The sequence below is a fragment of the Marmota flaviventris genome, chromosome X (assembly GCF_047511675.1).
Source record: "Marmota flaviventris isolate mMarFla1 chromosome X, mMarFla1.hap1, whole genome shotgun sequence".
NCBI lineage: Eukaryota > Metazoa > Chordata > Mammalia > Rodentia > Sciuridae > Marmota > Marmota flaviventris.
Genome location: NC_092518.1, coordinates 45,269,514 through 45,288,148, shown reverse-complemented (window position 1 = coordinate 45,288,148; position 18,635 = coordinate 45,269,514). Strand labels below are relative to the sequence as shown.

General features: G+C 45.0%; 3 protein-coding genes across 10 annotated transcripts in view; 2 read left to right on the top strand and 1 right to left on the bottom strand.

Annotated features, from left to right (window-relative positions):
• Window positions 1–761: 761 nt before the first annotated feature.
• Hsd17b10 (hydroxysteroid 17-beta dehydrogenase 10) lies at window positions 762–4,952 on the top strand. Of its 2 annotated transcripts, XM_027950178.2 has the most exons (6): window positions 762–858; window positions 1,182–1,346; window positions 3,842–4,006; window positions 4,133–4,261; window positions 4,341–4,449; window positions 4,652–4,952. In XM_027950178.2, the coding sequence occupies exons 1-6, from the start codon at window positions 832–834 to the stop codon at window positions 4,840–4,842; spliced, it is 786 nt and encodes a 261-aa protein (XP_027805979.1). In that variant the 5' UTR covers window positions 762–831; the 3' UTR covers window positions 4,843–4,952. The 2 variants fall into 2 exon arrangements, with proteins under 2 accessions (XP_027805979.1, XP_027805980.1); XM_027950179.2 differs by lacking the exon at window positions 4,133–4,261.
• Window positions 4,953–5,098: 146 nt separating this feature from the next.
• On the bottom strand, window positions 5,099–16,135 carry Ribc1 (RIB43A domain with coiled-coils 1). Of its 7 annotated transcripts, none has more exons than XM_027950170.2 (7): window positions 16,053–16,135; window positions 10,199–10,315; window positions 8,655–8,736; window positions 8,129–8,473; window positions 6,247–6,365; window positions 5,454–5,848; window positions 5,099–5,336 (listed from the first exon to the last, which is right to left on the bottom strand). In XM_027950170.2, the coding sequence occupies exons 2-7, from the start codon at window positions 10,313–10,315 to the stop codon at window positions 5,255–5,257; spliced, it is 1,140 nt and encodes a 379-aa protein (XP_027805971.1). In that variant the 5' UTR covers window positions 16,053–16,135; the 3' UTR covers window positions 5,099–5,254. The 7 variants fall into 7 exon arrangements, with proteins under 7 accessions (XP_027805971.1, XP_071462246.1, XP_071462250.1 ...); XM_071606145.1 differs by having other exon boundaries at window positions 16,038–16,076; XM_071606149.1 differs by lacking the exon at window positions 16,053–16,135 and adding an exon at window positions 15,961–15,980.
• Window positions 16,136–16,151: 16 nt separating this feature from the next.
• The window catches only part of Smc1a (structural maintenance of chromosomes 1A), a 45,033-nt gene continuing 42,549 nt past the window's right edge, over window positions 16,152–18,635 (top strand). Inside the window, exon 1 of the mRNA XM_027950166.2 lies at window positions 16,152–16,260. Within this exon, the coding sequence (XP_027805967.1) occupies window positions 16,152–16,260 (109 nt within the window). The remainder of the gene's footprint in view (window positions 16,261–18,635) is intronic.

The window sequence follows — 18,635 nt, the reverse complement described above, 5'->3', positions numbered from 1 at the left end:
GCTCTCCACATTCATATCTCTGTGATATTGTCTGGCATCTCTATTTCTGCCTCAACATATTTTTCTCTTTGGTACCTCTTCATTTCAGAATCTCCATTCTTGGGTCTGTGTTCTGGAATCCAGTTCTTGGGCTAAGAATGTAGCTCAGTGGTGGAGTGCATTGTTTGATCCCCAGCACCACAAAAAAATAAATTCTTTGTCCCTTCTGTTCTCTGCACTTCCTCCAACTGTACTGGGGATTGAACCCAGGGGCACTTAACCACTGAACCACATCCCGAGCCGTTTTTTATATTTTATTTAGACGCAGGGTCCTGCTGAGTTGCTTAGGACCTCGCTAAATTGCTGAGGCTGGCTTTGAACTCACAATCTTCCTGCCTCAGCCTCTGGAGCTGCTGGAATTGCCGTCTTGCACCACTGCGCCCACCTCTCCAACTGTACTTAATAATTATCTTTCTCCAGCTGGATTGTGCCCTCTTAGAAGGCATAAACCTTTTATTATTCGAGTATCCCCAGTGCCTGGGGATCTCAAATTTTTTCCGAGAAGGGGACTCCCTTTCAATCTCCACCCTTCATCTCCCCCAGGGAGCTGGAAACCTGCCAAATGGCCAGCTAGAGAGCAGGACAAAAGGAATGAGCTGCTGCTTTGGGGTTCTATTTCCTGGGGAGATAAGTCTCCACAAACATCACACTAGGACTTTCTCGGGAGAAGCAGGGTACGCCCCTACGTCCTCCGCCCCGGTCGTTCCACCCTGCAGGCACCACCTCCACCTCAGCCAATCAGTGAGCGCCTGTGCTAAAGGGCCGAGCCTCCAGTGGTGAAGCGGGCGCAAGATGGCTGCGGCGTGTCGGACCTTGAAGGTAAACCACCCTTTGCCTCGCTTTGCAGCCTGAGATGGCATGGCCAGGAACTAGGAAAAAAGGGCCATGCTTATGTGGGCGGGGTATTGCGGTGGCGGTTGGGCTCAGTAAAGGGAAAGTCTGCTGCATATGTAATATGTGGGGTCACTGAACTATTTGGGGAATGAAACCCCTCGCCCCCCTGCCCTCCCTCACGATCTCATCAGTGAGGAGAGGAAGCACACCTGGGCCACCTCCCGCCCCCACCCACTTCCCCTCAGAAGCCTGTACAACCCGCGTGTGAAAGGATGGAGAGGGTAGTTGCTGACGGTGTCCCTTTTCAGGGCTTAGTCGCGGTAATAACTGGAGGAGCCTCGGGTCTTGGTCTGGCTACCGCGGAGCGACTGGTGACTCAAGGGGCTACTGCTGTGCTTCTGGACCTGCCCAACTCAGGTGGTGAGGCCCAGGCCAAGAAGTTAGGAAAGAGCTGCGTGTTCGCCCCAACCGATGTGAGTGGTTTCAACTTTCCCAGGGTGTCCTTGAGACCACTACCACCTACCTGGGAACACATGGGGGTCCCTCCCATAAAGTTGTTATCTGTGGGATAACAACTTGTCCCTTTTGGCCTAAGCCTTCAAGCACTATTGTTGAGAGCCACAGCCGAAGGGGCCCCAGCAAACTTCCAGCTGCCAGCAAACTTCAGGCTGATGATTGGCTCACAGGGGCCCCAGCAACATCTAGCTGATTGGCTCCTCTGCCATGATGCTCATTGGGCTGTTTCCCTGCCCTTTCAGACCACGGAGCTGCTCATTGGGGGACTTTTTTGGCTCCGCCCATGTGACCCAGCCAATCGGCTTCAAGAGCATGGACCTTCTTGCCAAAATACTCCTGTAGGAATATTTTTTGTTGGTAGTACAATAAATAATAAAGGCAAACTTATATCAATTCTATCCAAATGCATATTTTCCATATATGTTTCAATGATTTTTAATGCCTTTCTTGCTTCAGGCGTTAACATTCGGGGTGAATTTGGATCTGATGGACCTTTTAGGATATCAAATAAAGGTCCCAACTCTCCTGTTGGTATACCTAAATAAGGCCTTATCCAATTTATGTCTCCTAATAACTTTTGAAAGTCATTAAGTGATTTGAGTTGATCTACTCGTATTTGAATTTTTGGTGGACGGACCATGGTTGAGGATAATAGAACTCCTAAATAATTAATTGGAAAATTTAATTGTACTTTATCTATTGCTATCTCTAGATTATAATTTTTTAATAAGTTTGTAAGTGTGGCATAACATTCTAGCAATGTGTTTTTATCTTTGTGTGCTAATAATACATCATCCATATAGTGAAATATTTGTAGTTCAGGATTTTGATTTCTAAGTGGCTGGATTACTTTGTTAACATAAATTTGACACATAGTTGGGCTGTTAGCCATCCCTTGAGGGAGTACTTTCCATTCATATCTCTGATCAGGACCTTCATGATTCAGTGCAGGGATAGTAAATGCAAAACGTGGACTATCCTCAGGATGAATTGGAATTGAAAAAAAACAAACTTTAATATCTATAACTAAAACATACCAGGTTTTTGGCAAAGCAGACAACTGAGGAATCCCTGATTGAGCAGGTCCCATAATAACCATCTCATTATTAATGGCTCTTAAATCTTGCAATAATCTCCATTTACCAGATTTCTTTTTGATGACAAAAATGGGAGTATTATGGGGAGATACAGAAGGTTGTATATGTCCTTCTGCTAATTGTTGTTTGACCAGGTCATGGGCTGCTTGTATCTTTTCTTTAGTCAGGGGCCACTGAGGAACCCATACTGGTCTTTCTGATTTCCAAGTAATTTTTATTGTCTCAGTGGCCCTTTCTGAAAATCCAACCCATGTCTGTCTGTTCCTTGATCTATTTGTATTGGTGCTGATAACGCCAAGGTCGCGGGTTCGATCCCCGTACGGGCCACCAAATGCCGCAGTCTGGCTGGGCACAATCAGGAGCCACTTGTCAAAAGAAACTAACTTTATTTTTAGAACCACACACCAAACCACACAGCTCCTCAGGAAAAACCCTCAGAGCCCAACTGCCACCACCGGCTTTCCACAAGCCTCTCTCTCCCCCACAAGCTTCTCTCCACCTCCCACAATCCTCCTGCTCTTGAGGCCGATTGGCTGGGTCACGTGGGCGGAGCCAAAAAAGTCCCCCAATGAGCAGCTCCGTGGTCTGAAAGGGCAGGGAAACAGCCCAATGAGCATCACCGCAGAAGAGCCAATCAGCTAGATGTTGCTGGGGCCGCTGTGAGCCAATCATCAGCCGGAAGTTTGCTGGCAAACTGCACTATAGCACTACCTACCGTAAAGACCCCCAAACTGCACCACAGCCTCAGAAATTGGACTTATCAGAATTGCTTGAAGGGAGGATTGCATAATTTGAAAATGCATATTGTACCTTAATGGTTTTACATTTACAAAGTTGAAAAACTATTTTCATGAAATCTTCTTAGTAGGTGGGGATACAAAAAAAAAGCTCATTTATGTTCCTATCAAAAGTTTTCAAAACAGGGTTGTATTAATTCTTTGCTCTATAGCAATCGAGAATCACCAGGGATATGTGAATTTATCAAAAGATGGTATAAGTTTGAAAGGTATTTTGCAACACTGCTTTATAGTACCTGACATATACACCTTCACCCCACTCTCCTCACGTTTTACTACAACACTTTCTCTTCATCTGTCTTTTTTAAAAATAATTTTTAGTTGTCAGTGGACCTTTATTTTTCTAATTTATTTATATGCAGTGCTGAGAATTGAACCCAGTGCCTCACACATACTAGGCAAGCACTCTACTACTGAGCCACAATCCCAGCCCCTCTTCATCTGTCTTTTGCTCACACAATTCTGTTCCCACCCAAGGACTGGGCCTCCTCCCCCAGGTTTAGTAGTGACATGATGTGCTGGCAGATGAATACCTTTTCTACGTTTCTCCCTTTGAAGGTGACCTCTGAGAAGGATGTGCAATTGGCCCTGACTCTAGCAAAGGAGAAGTTTGGCCGGGTGGATGTGGCTGTGAATTGTGCAGGTATTGCAGTGGCCATTAAGACATACAACTTAAAGAAGAACCAGGCCCATACCTTGGAGGACTTCCAGCGAGTTATCAATGTAAGACCTTGGAGGTTCTCCAGGAGTGGGAATGAACTCTCTGGGAGTGGTTATCCCCAAAGTTGTTAGTGATCAAATGGTTGCCTCTTCCTGAGGTCCTACACCATGTCTCTGCTCATTTTCCAGGTGAATCTTATAGGTACCTTCAATGTGATCCGTCTGGTTGCTGGTGAGATGAGCCAGAATGAACCAGACCAGGGAGGCCAACGTGGGGTTATTATCAACACTGCCAGTGTGGCTGCCTTTGAGGGCCAGGTGTGTGATCAGGGGCAAAGTTTGTGCCTCCTCTTGACTTGTTGGGCTCTCTCACCCTTGACCTCTACTCTTTTTCTAGGTGGGACAAGCTGCATATTCTGCGTCCAAAGGGGGCATAGTGGGCATGACATTGCCCATTGCTCGGGATCTGGCTCCAATAGGCATCCGGGTGATGACCATTGCTCCAGGTAGACATATTCTCTCTTCCTGCCATACCTGGGATTGGGTGGGATCCATGGGCACTTGTGAGGGGCAGGTATCCACTATCTAAGTAACAGTAGCCTTCCATCTCTAGGCCCTAGAGAGGCACAAGAAGTAGGCCTAAGGTGAAGAAGAACTGAGTAAATATGAAAACAAGGGTGGGTCTCTGACTCTGACTATCTTGTCTAGGCCTATTTGGCACCCCACTGCTGACCAGCCTTCCAGAGAAGGTACGCAACTTCCTGGCCAGCCAAGTGCCCTTCCCCAGCCGACTGGGCGACCCTGCTGAGTATGCTCATCTAGTACAGACCATAATAGAGAACCCATTCCTCAATGGAGAGGTCATCCGGCTGGATGGGGCCATCCGCATGCAGCCTTGAAGGGAGAAGTCTGGGAAAACAAAGGCTCCTGTGCCCCACCTCCTCCTGGGGTACTACTAACTTTGTCTACCAGTCATCCTCTGTGCCTAATAAACTATTTTCTTACTTTGTGGGCAGTGCTTTGTGCTGGGGGAACTGGCATGGGGAAGAAAGGTAAAGGTTTTGATAGGGTTGGATATATAGAGTCCCAAGCAAGGTAGGATAGGAAAGGCAGTACCTCACATTTTTGTGTGTCCTGTTACAACAATACATGGCCTTGAATTTAGCGAATAACTTTATTACTTAGGGTAGAAGGTGGGGATATTGTCTTAGCTCTCTCATTAGGGAATGGATTAGAGGTAAGAGGTGGGGGTATGTAGCATTTGCATCTGTAAGCTTGATAGGAGAGAAGAGAGAGATGACCATCTTGACCTCAGCAGCTGCTAGTGTTGAACTGTAGGTGATACTGGGCTGTAGGTTGATTGGTGTAGATTATTGAATTCAGATAATTTTGCCTGTAAAAAAAAAAAGTCCAGAGGCCTCACTTGATGTTTTCCCTCTCTCCCTGGTCCTCACCATCCTTCCCTACCCTCCCATGGTATTCATCCCCACTGCCACTCCCTAGAACTCACTGGGCTTTTTGCTCCTTAGCCAACTGCTGGTTGAAAGAGCCCAGCCCCCTCCGAAATTCTGCACACAATTCCCTCTCCTGCTCTTCTAGCTCCTGCGCTGCCTGGGCCAGGTGCATGGTTTGGCTTTCCCATTCAGTATCCAATGCTTGCTCAGCCTGGTGCTGTGCCTCCTTCTCATGGCACTGTGCTTCCTGGACTTTCCTGATGGCGGCTCGCTGCTCTGGAGTCATGCCCTTCCAGCAATAGGGCAGAACCCGGTGGGGAGCCATGGAATTCTGGGCAACTTGGGGGTTCTCAGTTAGAAAGTCACTGGTGACCTGGTTCTGAATCTCCATGAGGTTGGCCTCCTGTTGGCGCTGATGCTCAAGGCGCTGCCGCTCAGCCAGCTCAGCTGCCTGGTGGGCAAATATAAGTATTTGGGTGCCTAACCTCAGAGAACTCTCAGTTCCAAGGGTGGGAGAAACGTGGCCCTATTTCTCCATCTCAGGGAGAGAAAGAAAAGACACTACATGATTTTAATTATCCTAAGGATAGGCGGTGGAATGGACAGGGAACTTCTCTGCACTCAGGATTAGAGGGCAATAATCTGTTCTTAAATCATTTTGTGTTTGGAGATAGGGAGAGGTGACTTGTATTCTAAGAAGCACCTTATATGGAAGGGGTGTCCTCAGGCTGATGACAATTCTGGAACTGATTTGAGAAAGGATATGAGGGGAAGGGTGTGGCTAAGGTTCCCCAGGATTTTGTTCAGGGGGTTGGGAGGACCAGGTGCACTGGAGGGGTCAAGCCATACCTGGGCTTTGTTGGCATTGGCCATGGCAAACATCATGGCCACGTGACAGGACTCCTCTAGCCTGGCCAGGTGGGCAGCCCGCATGTCCATGGCTAAGTGCAGCTGGTCATTGAGCATATCTACATGGAGAAATACAACTTCCTCCATTCCTGGTTCATTCATTCAGCCATTTAGTCAACAAATTTTATGTAGGTATATGTATATTTGGGAGGGAATTAGCGTCCAAGTTGTAGAGATGTGGAAGGGGTTACTCTTTGGGGCTAGGGATAGCCAAAGTGCAGCAACCTGGGTCAAAGTGCAGCTCTGCCACCTCTGAAATGTGTAGTCTTGGGTAAACCATTTCACCTCCAAGCCTCACTATAAGATCCATGTATTAGATTCTAAGCATACCACAGAATTAGATCCTGCCCCCCCCCCATCTAGTGGGGGACACAGATCAAACAGATTATCAGACCACAATCTGGAAAGGACAATAGCAGAGATGTATACAAGGCATAACAAAGGCTTGGAGGCTAAAAGTGGTAGAGGACATGCTTAGCACACACAAAGTGTGAAGGCTCTGGGTGGTAGGTAGCAGGAAGGCTTCCAGGAGGAGGTGTTCTTGTACACAGGCAAAAAGAGCAAATGGTGCTCTAGGCTGAGGGCACAGCACAAGCAAAGGGCACAGCACTGGCATTCTTTTCCACTCTAGCCACATGATGATCTTGTTTCTAGGAACTGTCAGAAACTGATGATTTGAAAGGTGAGCAATACAAATACGTAAGACATAGTCCTTGCTCTTGAAGGGCTTCCTCTGATGAAAGAGAAGGATGTGGCCACAGAGAATATAATAATAGTAGCTACTCCATGTGATTTGGATTATTATCCCCATTTAATTAATTTATTTATCTTGTAGTACTAGGGATTGAACCCAGGGGCATTTTGCCACTGAGCTACATTCCCAGCCCTTTTTATATTTTATTTTGAGATAGCGTGTCACTAAGTTGTGCCTAGGCTGGACTCAAACTTGTGATCCTCCTGCCTCAGCCTACTTAGAAATTGGGATTACAGGCAGGCACCACCAGGCCTCATTTATCCCCATTTTAAAGATGAAGAAACTTGTTGGAGGTTTTGCTCAGTGGTAGAACTAAGCACATAAACATGAAACCCTGGGTTTAACCCTCAGCACTAAAAAATAATAATTTAACAATTAATTAAAATTAATTAAACTGGGTTTGGTAGTGCATGCTCATAAATCCCAGTAACTTGGGAGGCAGAGACAGGAGGATAGTGAGTTAAAGGCCTGCCTCAGCAATTTAGCAAGGCCTTAAGCCATTTAGCAAGATCCTGTCTTAAAAAAATAAAAAGGACTGGGGATGTAGCTCAGTGGTAAAGCACCTCTGGGTTCAATCCCCAGTACCAAAATAAATAAATTTAAAACTTAATTAGGGCTAGGGTTGTGGCTCAGTAGTAGAGTGCTCGCCTTGCACGTGTGAGGCCCTGGGTTTAATCCTCAGCACCACATAAAAATAAATAAATAAAGATATTGTGTTCAACTACAACTAAAAAATAAATACAAAAAATTAATTAAAATTGAAGCACAGAAAGGAACATTCATTTCCCAAACTAGCTAGGTAGAGTAGAGCTGTTAGGTATGTGTTTATACTATGCTGTCCCCAGGTAATGGAATGCCAGGCTAATCATGAACAATAGCTACACTGTCAATTACTGAAGGAAGTCAGGGAAGTTGGGGCCTACACAGCCTAAACTTTTAGCATCAGTTATATGGGTATTGGGTAATGACCTCCCCACAGAGTTCTAGCCTCCTGGGTGTAGTACCTAGCTCAGGAGAGCTGCCTGCTAGACCTTGGGACTCTTGAGTCCAGAGGGCCTGGCTGCTTACCTGCACATTTCTCATCAACCCTGGCTTGCTGTTGCTCCTGCAGCTGCCTCTCCAGGCTGTACCTGAACTGCTCCTGCTGCATTCTCAGGTATGTGGTCCTGTCCAGGTCCTCCCCAAAGAAGCACTGCATGCTGGCCGGGCCATAGAAGGGATCACTGTCATTGAAATAGACTGGAAACTCCCTCTGGAGTCGGTCTGGATCCCAAGGGTCAAATTCACGCCTGTTCTTGAGCTGCTGCTTCTGCTCCCGAAAATCCTGGATTTTCTTGGCCAGTCGACGTGCCCGTTCTGCCTCTTCCTTCTCTAGCATCTGGGCTACCAGATCATACTGCACCTGCTTAGTAGCTGGGGGTGATAGGCAGGGACATGGGAAGGCACCACAGGAGGTCCAGTTAGCATGCCTCTGCTCCCAAAGGCCATCTGGTTTGTTTCACCACCCTAGGACCTCAGGCCCTCCACACAGGAAGAACTGCCCTACCTGAGCCTACTCAGGCTCTTGGTTTGACCTGTGGCCTTGGACATTTACCGTAAGCTGCATCCTTGCTCTGCTCAGTTGCCTCCCGAAGCTTTTTCTCCTCTACCTGGTTGTTGAGGGCTTCAACATCCACCTGGATCCCAAAGAAAGGGACTAAATCAGGGCAGAGGCCCAGTAGGGTCCTTGAGTGCTCTAACAAACTGCTTAGAACTTACCCACTTAAAAATCCTCCTGTAGCTTCTCAGGACTTACTGTATAAAGTTCCAACCCATAAGCATGGCTCTTAAGTGCTTCCATGGTCTAGCCTTTGCCTCCTTCTCCAGCCTCATCTCTTTGCACCCTTTTCCCCTGTCTCCCCTCTCACTAGCCTTGGGAACTGTGCTTCCAGTTCCCTGCACATCTTAGGCAGTTTTGAATCTATAGCCTTTGCTCTGCTTCCTTTACTTAGAACACTTTCCTCCCCTCTACCCAAACTCCAATTCACACTTCAAGACCAGCTCAATCTTTGTTTCTCTGATCCTTCGGGAAGGTTCTGCTCCCATAATCTAGGACCCATTGTCTACATTACATTGAAGTTTGTTCAGTTATCTCCTCTACTAGACTGTGAGCTCTTTCATGAGAGAGACTGGGCTTTAGTTATCTTTGTATCATCACTGCCCGATAGTGCTTTTTTTTTTTTTTTTTTTAGAGAGAGAGAGAATTTTTTGATATTTATTTTTTAGTTTTCGGCGGACACAACATCTTTGTTTGTATGTGATGCTGAGGATCGAACCCGGGCCGCACGCATGCCAGGCGAGCGCACTACCGCTTGAGCCACATCTCCAGCCCCCCTGATAGTGCTTTCAACAGAGCAGTCCCTGTGAGGAAATGCTTGTCACCTGGATCTCCATCTAACAACTCAAACGTAGCCAACTACTTACTTGTGCCAGGCACCATGCTCTAATTATCAGAGCTGCCACCTCAGTGCTTCCTTTATTTAACTGAAGAGGAGACTGGAGCTCAGAGAAAATAAGGTGACTTATCCAAAGCCACACCTCTAACAAACAGCAGACCTGGCCTCAAACAGTTAAGGTGTCTTTTCCAGAACACCATGCTGCATTTCCTCTTTCTATCCACCTAGCAATCCTTTTTTATTTCTTAAACCATCAATATTTTCTCTTTATTTTGGTTATAATTCATTGGAAACATTTAATGTAGTACAAAAGGGAATACAGATCAGTAGAGACTAAGTATCCCTTCAGTCTCTCACCCTCATTCTGGTTAGCAGTATATTACTTACTTTGCCAAAACGGCTTATGCATACATAATACCAAATACGCTTTAGCTCTTTTTTGGATTCACATGGCCTGCCTCTCAAGAATCAGACCACATGGCCCAGAGCTGACCAGAAAAGAGCCAACTGTCACCCCCTGTACCACCCATCCTTCCCAATCCCCTTTTGGGCCTATGGGAGTGGGTACCACCCCTTCCTCCTTCCTTTCTAGCCCTAGGGCCTGCTTGAGTCAGGAAAAGGACTATAATGGGCACTGCTGTGTTCCTTTCCAGTCATGTGAGGTAGCCCCAGTTCTGTGAAATGACTCCCACTGCCTACTCACCCCCATGACTCGGTTCCGCACATTGAAGAATCGGCTTTGTCGTTCTTTTTCTCGATTTCTTCTAGCTTCAATGGCTGCCACCTCCTTGGGATCTGCTGGCAGGCCTAGCTTATACATCTGGAGTGAAGGGGAAGTGGAATGGCCCATCAGTGCTGACCACAGTCCTTGACTACATCCCACCTCCTTTCCTTTATCCCTATAGTATCTCACCAGTTATTGATTCCTACTGATTTTACTTTCTGACATATTTCATATCTGTGTCTTCGTCTCTGCTGTCACTGCCCTAATTCAGGCCTCACAGTCTCATATCAGGTGATATTCCCAGGAGTCTCCTCACTGGCCTCCCTTTTCCATGTTATCCTCTCTGCCCTGGCCACCAGAGTGATCTTTCTGAGAGCAAATATGACCGTGGTACTCTTCAGCTTAAAACTTTTGAAAATAGCTTTAAAGCTAATGGCTCCCCTGTGCTCACAAAATAAGGTCCGACCCCCTTTGCCAGATTTATAAGGGTCTTCATGATCTGAACCCTGCTCACCTTTCTAAGCCTCAAAGGCATTGACACATCTCACCCTTTCTCATACTCTACTCAGTTTTCCTCATTTCAGTAAGTGGTACTACCATTCACCAAGTTGCTCAGGCCCAAAACTCAGGGGACATCCTTTAACTCCTCCTTTCCCTCACTCCCTCTTCTTTCAAAATAGCCCCAGTCAAAGCCACGATTGTCACCTTCCTAATGACTGCAGAGGTCTCCAGATTGGTCTTCCAGTTTCCTCTATTGGTTCCTATAGCCCACTCATCACACAGCAACCAGACGTTTTCTTTACTGAAATAAATTTCCCCTTTTGTTTTTATTTTATTACTTATTTTCCAGTGAGATGAAAGTTTCAAGGTCTTAAATTCATCTGTGTCCCTTCACATTTTGGGAAACCCACTTTTGATATGTGAGCCAAAGCCATAGTTAAAAAAAAAAAACACAAAAACTCTTGCAAACATAAATCTGATGATGTTTCTCACCTGCTTAAAATCCTCCATAGGCTTCCCACTGCACTGAGAATCAGATCCAAATTCCTTACCATGGGCTTTCAAGATCCAATCCCTCCACACTTCTACAGTTGGTCTCATAACCCATGCTCCAGGCACACTGGCTTCCCATCAAGTATTTCAACATAACTGTTCCCACCTCTGGGCCTTTGAATGTGGTGTTCCTTTGTGTGGAGTATCTTTCCTCAACTCCTATTGAGGTCTTTTTAAAACAATCCTACATGAGGTCTTTTTTAAACAATCATTTTGTAACTGTGAAGTAGTTGATATATACAGGAAAATATATATAATCCTGATGTAAGATTGCAAGTATGACAAAATAAAGAAACCAACCCCTTCCTTAAGAAATAGAGCACTATCAATACCATTGAAGTGTTCTATGTTTCTTCTTTCTTTTTCTTATTCCAACAGTACCCTATATAATATCCAAAATCTATTATCATTTCCTCCTAATATTTATTAATATACATTGTATGTGTATGAATCTCTGAAAAACATTTTTACAAGTTTTATTGGTTTTGACCTTTATAAAATATCAGGCTGTATATATTCTGAATCTTGCTTTTTCTACTTGGCATTTATCCTATCATTTAACAAATATTCATAGAGCGTCTACTAGTGGCCAGATGCTCTTAAGCATTTGGGAGACATGGAGGAATAAAACTGACAAAAATCTGTCATTGTGGAGGTTACTTTCTAGACAGACAATAAAAAGTAAAACATAAAATGTACATTGCGTAATTTGTAAGATGATGATAAGCAATATGGAAATAGAGCAGGATATGGGGAATTGGAGGTGCCAAGGAAATGAGAAAGTGTTGCAATTTTTAAATATGGAAGTCAGGAGAAGCATAGTTGAAAAAGTAACATGAGCAAATACTTGAAGGAGGTGAGGGAATTGCCCATGCAGGTAATTCTTCAGCCTGGGTCCTGTAATGATGAAGTCTTGGAATGATGACACAGAGCAGAGATGCAGCCAGTCCACAATGAATAAGAAACTTAAGTGAGATATAAGCTTTTGTTTTTATTCTATTTGTATTTATTTATTTTTGTGGTACTGGGGATTGAACCCAGAGGCACCTCTACCATTGAACTACATCCCCAGTCCTCTTTAGTTTATTCTGAGACAGGGTCTTGCTAAGTTGCCCAGGCTAGCCTTGAACTTGTGATCCTCCTGCCTCAGCCTCCCAAGTTGCTGGATGTGTGCCACTGCACCCAGCTAAGCTTTTGCTTTTATAAGCTGCTGATATTTGGGGGTTATCTGTAACCTCAGTATAATGTAGCCTATCCTGAATGATACAAAGAAATATGGGTTTTTTTGTTTGCTTGTTTGCCGTGCTAGGGATCAAACCCAGTCTTGAGCATGCTAGGGCAAATGTTCTAGCACTGAACTGCATTCCCAGCCCTTAACACAAAGAAATGAAAAGCTATGAGACTATATGAAATCTCTAGGGAGTAAGTGTAGATGGATAAGAATGCCCCAGAGGAGACAAGGACAGGAGTGGCCAGTGAGATGGGAGATAAACTAGGAGATGTGGTCTTCCTAAAAGCCAAGTAAAGAAAATGCTTTTGGAGGAGAGTGATCAATTGATGATGGATTAAGTAAAATGAGGACTGAGATTTGACTGATGTAGTAACATGAAGGTTGCTGATGACCTTGACAAGAACATCTTTGGTGGAATATAGGGATGAAAGCCCAATTGAAGTGGGTTCAAGAAACTAGGACCCTGCAAGACAAACAACTCAGTTAAGGATTTTTTTTTTTAATTGCAAGAGAAAAAGAGGAACTTAGAGATTGAGAGATTTCATATGTGCAGGTGGGAAAGTTTCTCGTGCGTACGTGTGTGTGTGTGTGTGTGTGCGTGTGCGTGTATATGAGAGAGAGAGAGAGAGAGAGAGAAACAGGAAAGAAAGTGCTAGGTTGTAGAATGTATGCATATTTAACTTCATAGGATAATACTAAGTTAATTCCCAAGGAGATTATACCACTTTACACTATGACAATAATGTACAAAAACTCCAGTCAGTGTACATCCTAACCAACACTTGGTATTGCAGACTTAATTTTTTTTAGTTTGTGGGTATAAAACTATAATTACTGACTTTAATTGAAATTTTATTTATTGCTAATGTGGGTTTCATATCTTTTCACGTGTTTAACCATCTTTGCTTCTCTGTGAAGTGCCAATTCATATCTTTTGTTCATTTAATTTTTGCATTTTTAAGAATTTATTTTTAAATGATACATAAAAATATAAAGATTATACATATTTTGGGGGTATCATGTGATGTTTTAATATAAATATACATTATCTCATGTTCAAATCAGAGTAAACATAGCTATCTTCTTAAACGTTTATCATTTCTTATGGTGAAAATATTCAAAACCCTTTCTTCTATCTTTTTGAAATATACAGTACTTTATTGTCATTTATAGGCACCATATTTTTGTTTACTTTTTTTCCACAGTCATTGTTTTTAAAAAATCAGGCCAGTGTCGTGGCACAAGCCTATAATCCCAGCAGCTTGGGAGGTGGAGGCAAAGGATCATGAGTTCAAAGCCAGCCTCAGCAATTTAGCAAAGTGTTAAGCAATTCAGTGAGACCCTGTCTCTAATAAACTACAAAATAGGGCTGCTACCTCCCCGCCCAAAACAAAATCAGGTTTGTCAGCTGGGTGTGGTGGCACATGCCTATAATCCTACTGACTCAGGAGGCTGAGGCAGGAGGATCACAAGTTCTAGGCCAGCCATGGCAGTTGAGTGAGAACCTGTCTCAAAATAAATAAAAAAGGGCTAGGGATGTAGATTCAGTGGTAGAGTGCCCTTGAATTCAATCCCCAGCACTGCAGAAATAAATAAACAACAAGCAAATAAATAAATAAATGTGGTAAATATCTCCAAATTTGTGATTTTTTTATTTGCTTATTATTTTAAAGTAATTTTTTTTGGGGGGGTACCAGGGATTGAACTCAGGGGCACTCGGCCACTGAGCCACATCCCCAGCCCTATTTTGTATTTTTTAATTTTAATTTAGAGACAGGGTCACACTGAGTTGCTTTGCGCCTCGACTTTGCTGAGGCTGGCTTTGAACTCCTGATCCTCCTGTCTCAGCCTCCCAAGCCACTGGGAATACAGCTGTGTGCCACCAATAACAAAATGAACACTTCCATGGAACTCAGAAAATGTTATCAATATTTTAGAGGCTTTCTCTGTGTACTTACCCATCTTTTCACTTCTTTATGGTGAATATTAGTGAATGTGAATGTAGTCACGTTTACCCTTTTTTTATCCTTTGAACTTAGTGGTTATTATTTTTTAAAATTCCTTCCTATCCAGAGATCATAAAGGTATTTTCCTACATGTTCTTCTAAAATTTCTAAAGTTTTACCTTTCTCACTTGTTTTAACCCAGGGTTTGATCCCCAGCACTGAAAAAAAAGAAAAAAGAAGAAAGGAACAATAATTCTCTCCTTCTCTGTGAATAATATGAAATAGCTGTCCTTGTTCATCTTATCCCCTCTGTCTGATTGTGACTTTTTCTTCCAAGTGAACTTCATTTATGGGTCTCCTACTTGATTGTAGGATTCTCACTTTTCTGGACTTGTCCTGAGGAAGAGTCTTGTCTTTAGGACTCTTCCCAGCCTTCAGACATAATTTTAAAAATAGTTACAGGAGTGGCTACAGCAACCACCAGATCCTTTCCACATCTGAGAATGGCACCAACCCCAGCCTACCAGTTCCATCTGCCACCATAATGTAAGGTCACTGACCAGGAAGATTCAGTAGGCATTTTAAGCTTCTTGTATTGCTAAGGCCATGACCTTAGTAATGAATAGGTATAAGGTGACAGATTATAGAGGGATGAAAAGTTGGTGAGGAGGGATTGAAAAGGTGGGGAAGCTGAGTGGAGAGTGTCAGAGGTGCAGAGGAGGAAAAGGAAGGAAGGTAACAAGGGAGTGGGGAGGTAGAAGTCAGAGAACCAAGAGGAAAGAGGAAGAGGGAAAGAAAGGGAAGGTGGCAGAGGGGTATGCAGCAGTGGAAATGGCATGGGGGAGAGACATGAAGGGAAGAAGGATGCAGGTGCAGAGCACTGCCTTAGGTACCCTGGCCTCTGGGATTTCTCAGTAAAGAATCGCAATTTTGAAGCTCCTAGTTGGATTTGGGTCCAAGTCTGCTCTTGGGTTACAGCGGCAGTTTCTGAGCTCGCTTGGAGAAACAGGAAAGAAGGACATGGGTAAATCTGAGGCCACAGCCTTCCCCAGTTTGTATCCCTGTCTCCTGGTGAACCCCGTCCCCCTTAACTCTACATCTATTTTGCAATCTCACCTCACCATCAGCGAAATCTGAGCACACCTAAACAATGAATCCTCTCACTGGCTCCTTCCTTCCCGTTCAGCCCTCTGCTCCACGGAGTCCTTCCAATTCTTGACCCTGTCGTTGTCTAAGCCTTCAGGCTTTCTAGACTAAATGAAGCCACAGCAGAATTCCCACCTTTCACTTGCCCTTGGGGGGCATAACCTTGCTGTGACTTCTGACTTGTCTCGGCAAGCGTAGGTTCAGGTCCTGCCTGCCTTCTCGGATCCCAAAAGCTGCTCTGAGTCCTCCTGGCACCAACTTCTCTACAACTTAGTCCGCTGCAGCAGCGGTTTGTGGTTGCCACGCAACAAGAAAGAGGGGCGGGCCCAAATCCTAGCTCGAGCCTGGGCAACGGATCAACAAACCTCCACGTCAGACCGAAGTTCCCGCCCCTAGTTCCCACTCGCGCAGGAAGCCGGATATCCCGTTGGCCTGGGCTTACTCTCGCGAGGTTTACCTTCCGCCCGGCCTGCACTGCGGCGTTTCCCGCGCGGGTAACCTCGGTTCCCGGGCTTACGGCGCGGCCTCTCCTACCGCCGCTGGAGCCGCCGCCGCCATGGGTTTCCTGAAACTGATTGAGATCGAGAACTTTAAATCGTACAAGGGTCGACAGATTATCGGACCATTTCAGAGGTTCACCGCCATCATTGGACCCAATGGCTCTGGTGAGATAAACCCGGCTGCGGCCCTGCGCACGTCCCGGCCTGGACCCCCCTATCCGACGCCAAAGTAGTACGACCCAGCCTATGTAACCTGAACCATTGTGAAGCCTAAAAGGTTCCTTGCCTCTCCTGACGGGGGGAGTTCGACTCTCCCCGCTCAGGTGTTCTCACTCGAGCCTCTTCCCCAGGTGTCAGTTGCGCGAGTTTTGTGCGGCCCCCGTTCCGGTCCTAGTGGTTCAGGCCGAACTGTGTGTTTCCGCGCCCACTGCCCCCTCCCGCCAAAAGAGGCGCGTCCGGAGGCAGCTGCCAGCTGTCGGCTTCCTGCTGCGCGGCTCCCTGCTGGTCTGTCTGGTTCTAGCTTCCCAGCCCTGTTTGACCCCTCCGTGAAATGTGGGACGGCATTTCGCTCTGTCGTGTCCTGCGGTCCCATACAGTACACTTATGCTTCAACCTAGCGCCCCCTCCCGCTTCTCATTGGTACGCTCCAATTCCTTCCTTTTTACTCGTCTCCAGAGGCGGCACTTTTGAATTTTGAACCCTGAGCCTGAGTCTTCAGAGGGCTTGGAGTCCCTAACCCGACCTCAGAAATTGTTGTGTAGAACTCCCCCCCTTTCCTACCGGAAACCACCAAAAGCCTGGTCTTATTTGCTTATCAAATTTGTTGAATGTTTTAATGTTTATAAGTTCAAATTGTGGAAATAGTGGAGAATAGAATAAACCAAGTCCATGCTTTCAGAGAACTTATATTCTAGAGGGGAAAGAAGATAAAGAATCAAGAAATAAGATAACTTTAGACTGGATAAATGTTGTGCAGGAAATGGGACAGGTTAATGTGTTGGAATGCCTTGGGTGGTGTCTTTAGAGTGGTCTGGTAAGACTTCTGTTTGGTATCTTAACTCCTCACTTTTAAATGATAACCCCATGGATTCCTCTCACCTACCCCCAGAAGTGATCCGTTTGGAATCCTGCTGTGTTCTTATACCCCAGAAATGTAGCGAATAATTTTCTAGCCTTTCTGTGAAATAGTTTTGCCTGGATTTGACTCTGCTTAGAGCAAAGTTTCTCAACATTGGCACTTCATTAAGATAATTCTCTGCTGTGGGAATAGTCCTGTTCATTGTAGGATGTTTGACAGCATCCATGGCTTCTCTCCACTAGATGACAGCATCCCCCACTCCTCAGATATGACCATCAAAAATGTCCTAGAGTTGGTTGGTCATGGTGGCAGATGCCCCTAATCCCAGCTACTTGGAAGGCTGAGGCAAGAGGATCACAACTTTGAGGCCAGCCTTGACAATTTTTTTTTTTTTTTTACTGGGGAAAGAAGATAAAGAAGAAGGAAATAAGATAACTTTTGACTGTCATAAATGTTGTGCAAGAAATGGGACAGGTAGATGTGATAGAATGACTTGGATGGAGGAGGATCACAAGTTTGAGACCAACCTCAGCAATTAATGAGGCTCTAAGCAACTTATCGAGAACCTGTCTCAAAATAAAAAGGGCTGGGGTTGTAGCTCAGTGATAAAGCACTCCTGGCTGCAATCCCCAGCACCAGAAAAAAAATTACTTGAGACATTTTATCAGTATACAGCCCATATAATGTGTTACAGACATGCTTATGATATTGAGTGCTTGTAGAGGCTTTTGGCTGTGAGATGTTCTTGTCATCTCTAGAGATAATGGGAGAAGCCCAAAGGTTGGAAGTTGGTGCCTAAAAGATTGACACCTGGTTTGCATAATGTGTCAGGTAGTCCTGCGGTGATGAGGGAGACTGAACCGAGTCCAGACTTGTGTAGGATAGATGTGTCATTTATTGAATACCTGCTGTGTGTCAAGTACTTTATTGGGGCTCTTTCCATTTATTTTAAAACAAATTTGGTGCTGGAGATTGAACCCAGGGCCTCCCTCACCATTGCTAGGCAAACACTCTAACTACTGAGTTAAGTCCTAGGATTTTATGTGCAAATGGTGCTAGGTAAGTGCTGTACCACTGAGCTACATCCCCAGCCCTAGGGCATTTTACATTTAAATTGTCATGGTGACCCTAGGTGGGAGATATCATTTAATGGGGAGACTGAGGCACAGAGATTTAATAAATTTCCTATAGTTCTCAGCTGGGATCAGAGCCCATGCCTGCTATATTTTAAAGCATATGTTCCTGCCACTTCAACATAGAACCATGTGCCAATCATTTTTTTAAAAAACTTGTGAGTCATGGTTTTTCGTTTTTTTTTTTTTTTTTTTTTTCCCCAGGTGAGGGGATGGAATGTCAGCTAAAAGAGAGTGAAACTTGTGCTGAGGTATATAGCACACTAGTACAGTGCTTGCCTAGCACTTATGAGGCCCTGGGTGATACCCAGCACCACCCTGAAAAAGAA

Excerpts from the sequence above, each read along its gene's own strand:
- Hsd17b10 (XM_027950178.2), top strand. The coding sequence starts at position 832 with ATGGCTGCGGCGTGTCGGACCTTGAAG. Across the intron at positions 859-1,181 it reads CGGCGTGTCGGACCTTGAAG|GGCTTAGTCGCGGTAATAAC; the intron begins GTAAACCACCCT and ends GTCCCTTTTCAG. Across the intron at positions 4,262-4,340 it reads TGGCTGCCTTTGAGGGCCAG|GTGGGACAAGCTGCATATTC; the intron begins GTGTGTGATCAG and ends CTCTTTTTCTAG.
- Ribc1 (XM_027950168.3), bottom strand. The coding sequence starts at position 10,345 with ATGGGCCATTCCACTTCCCCTTCACTCCAGATGTATAAGCTAGGCCTG. Across the intron at positions 5,849-6,246 it reads CCAATGCCAACAAAGCCCAG|GCAGCTGAGCTGGCTGAGCG; the intron begins GTATGGCTTGAC and ends TTTGCCCACCAG. Across the intron at positions 5,337-5,453 it reads GCTAAGGAGCAAAAAGCCCA|GCAAAATTATCTGAATTCAA; the intron begins GTGAGTTCTAGG and ends TTTTTTTTACAG.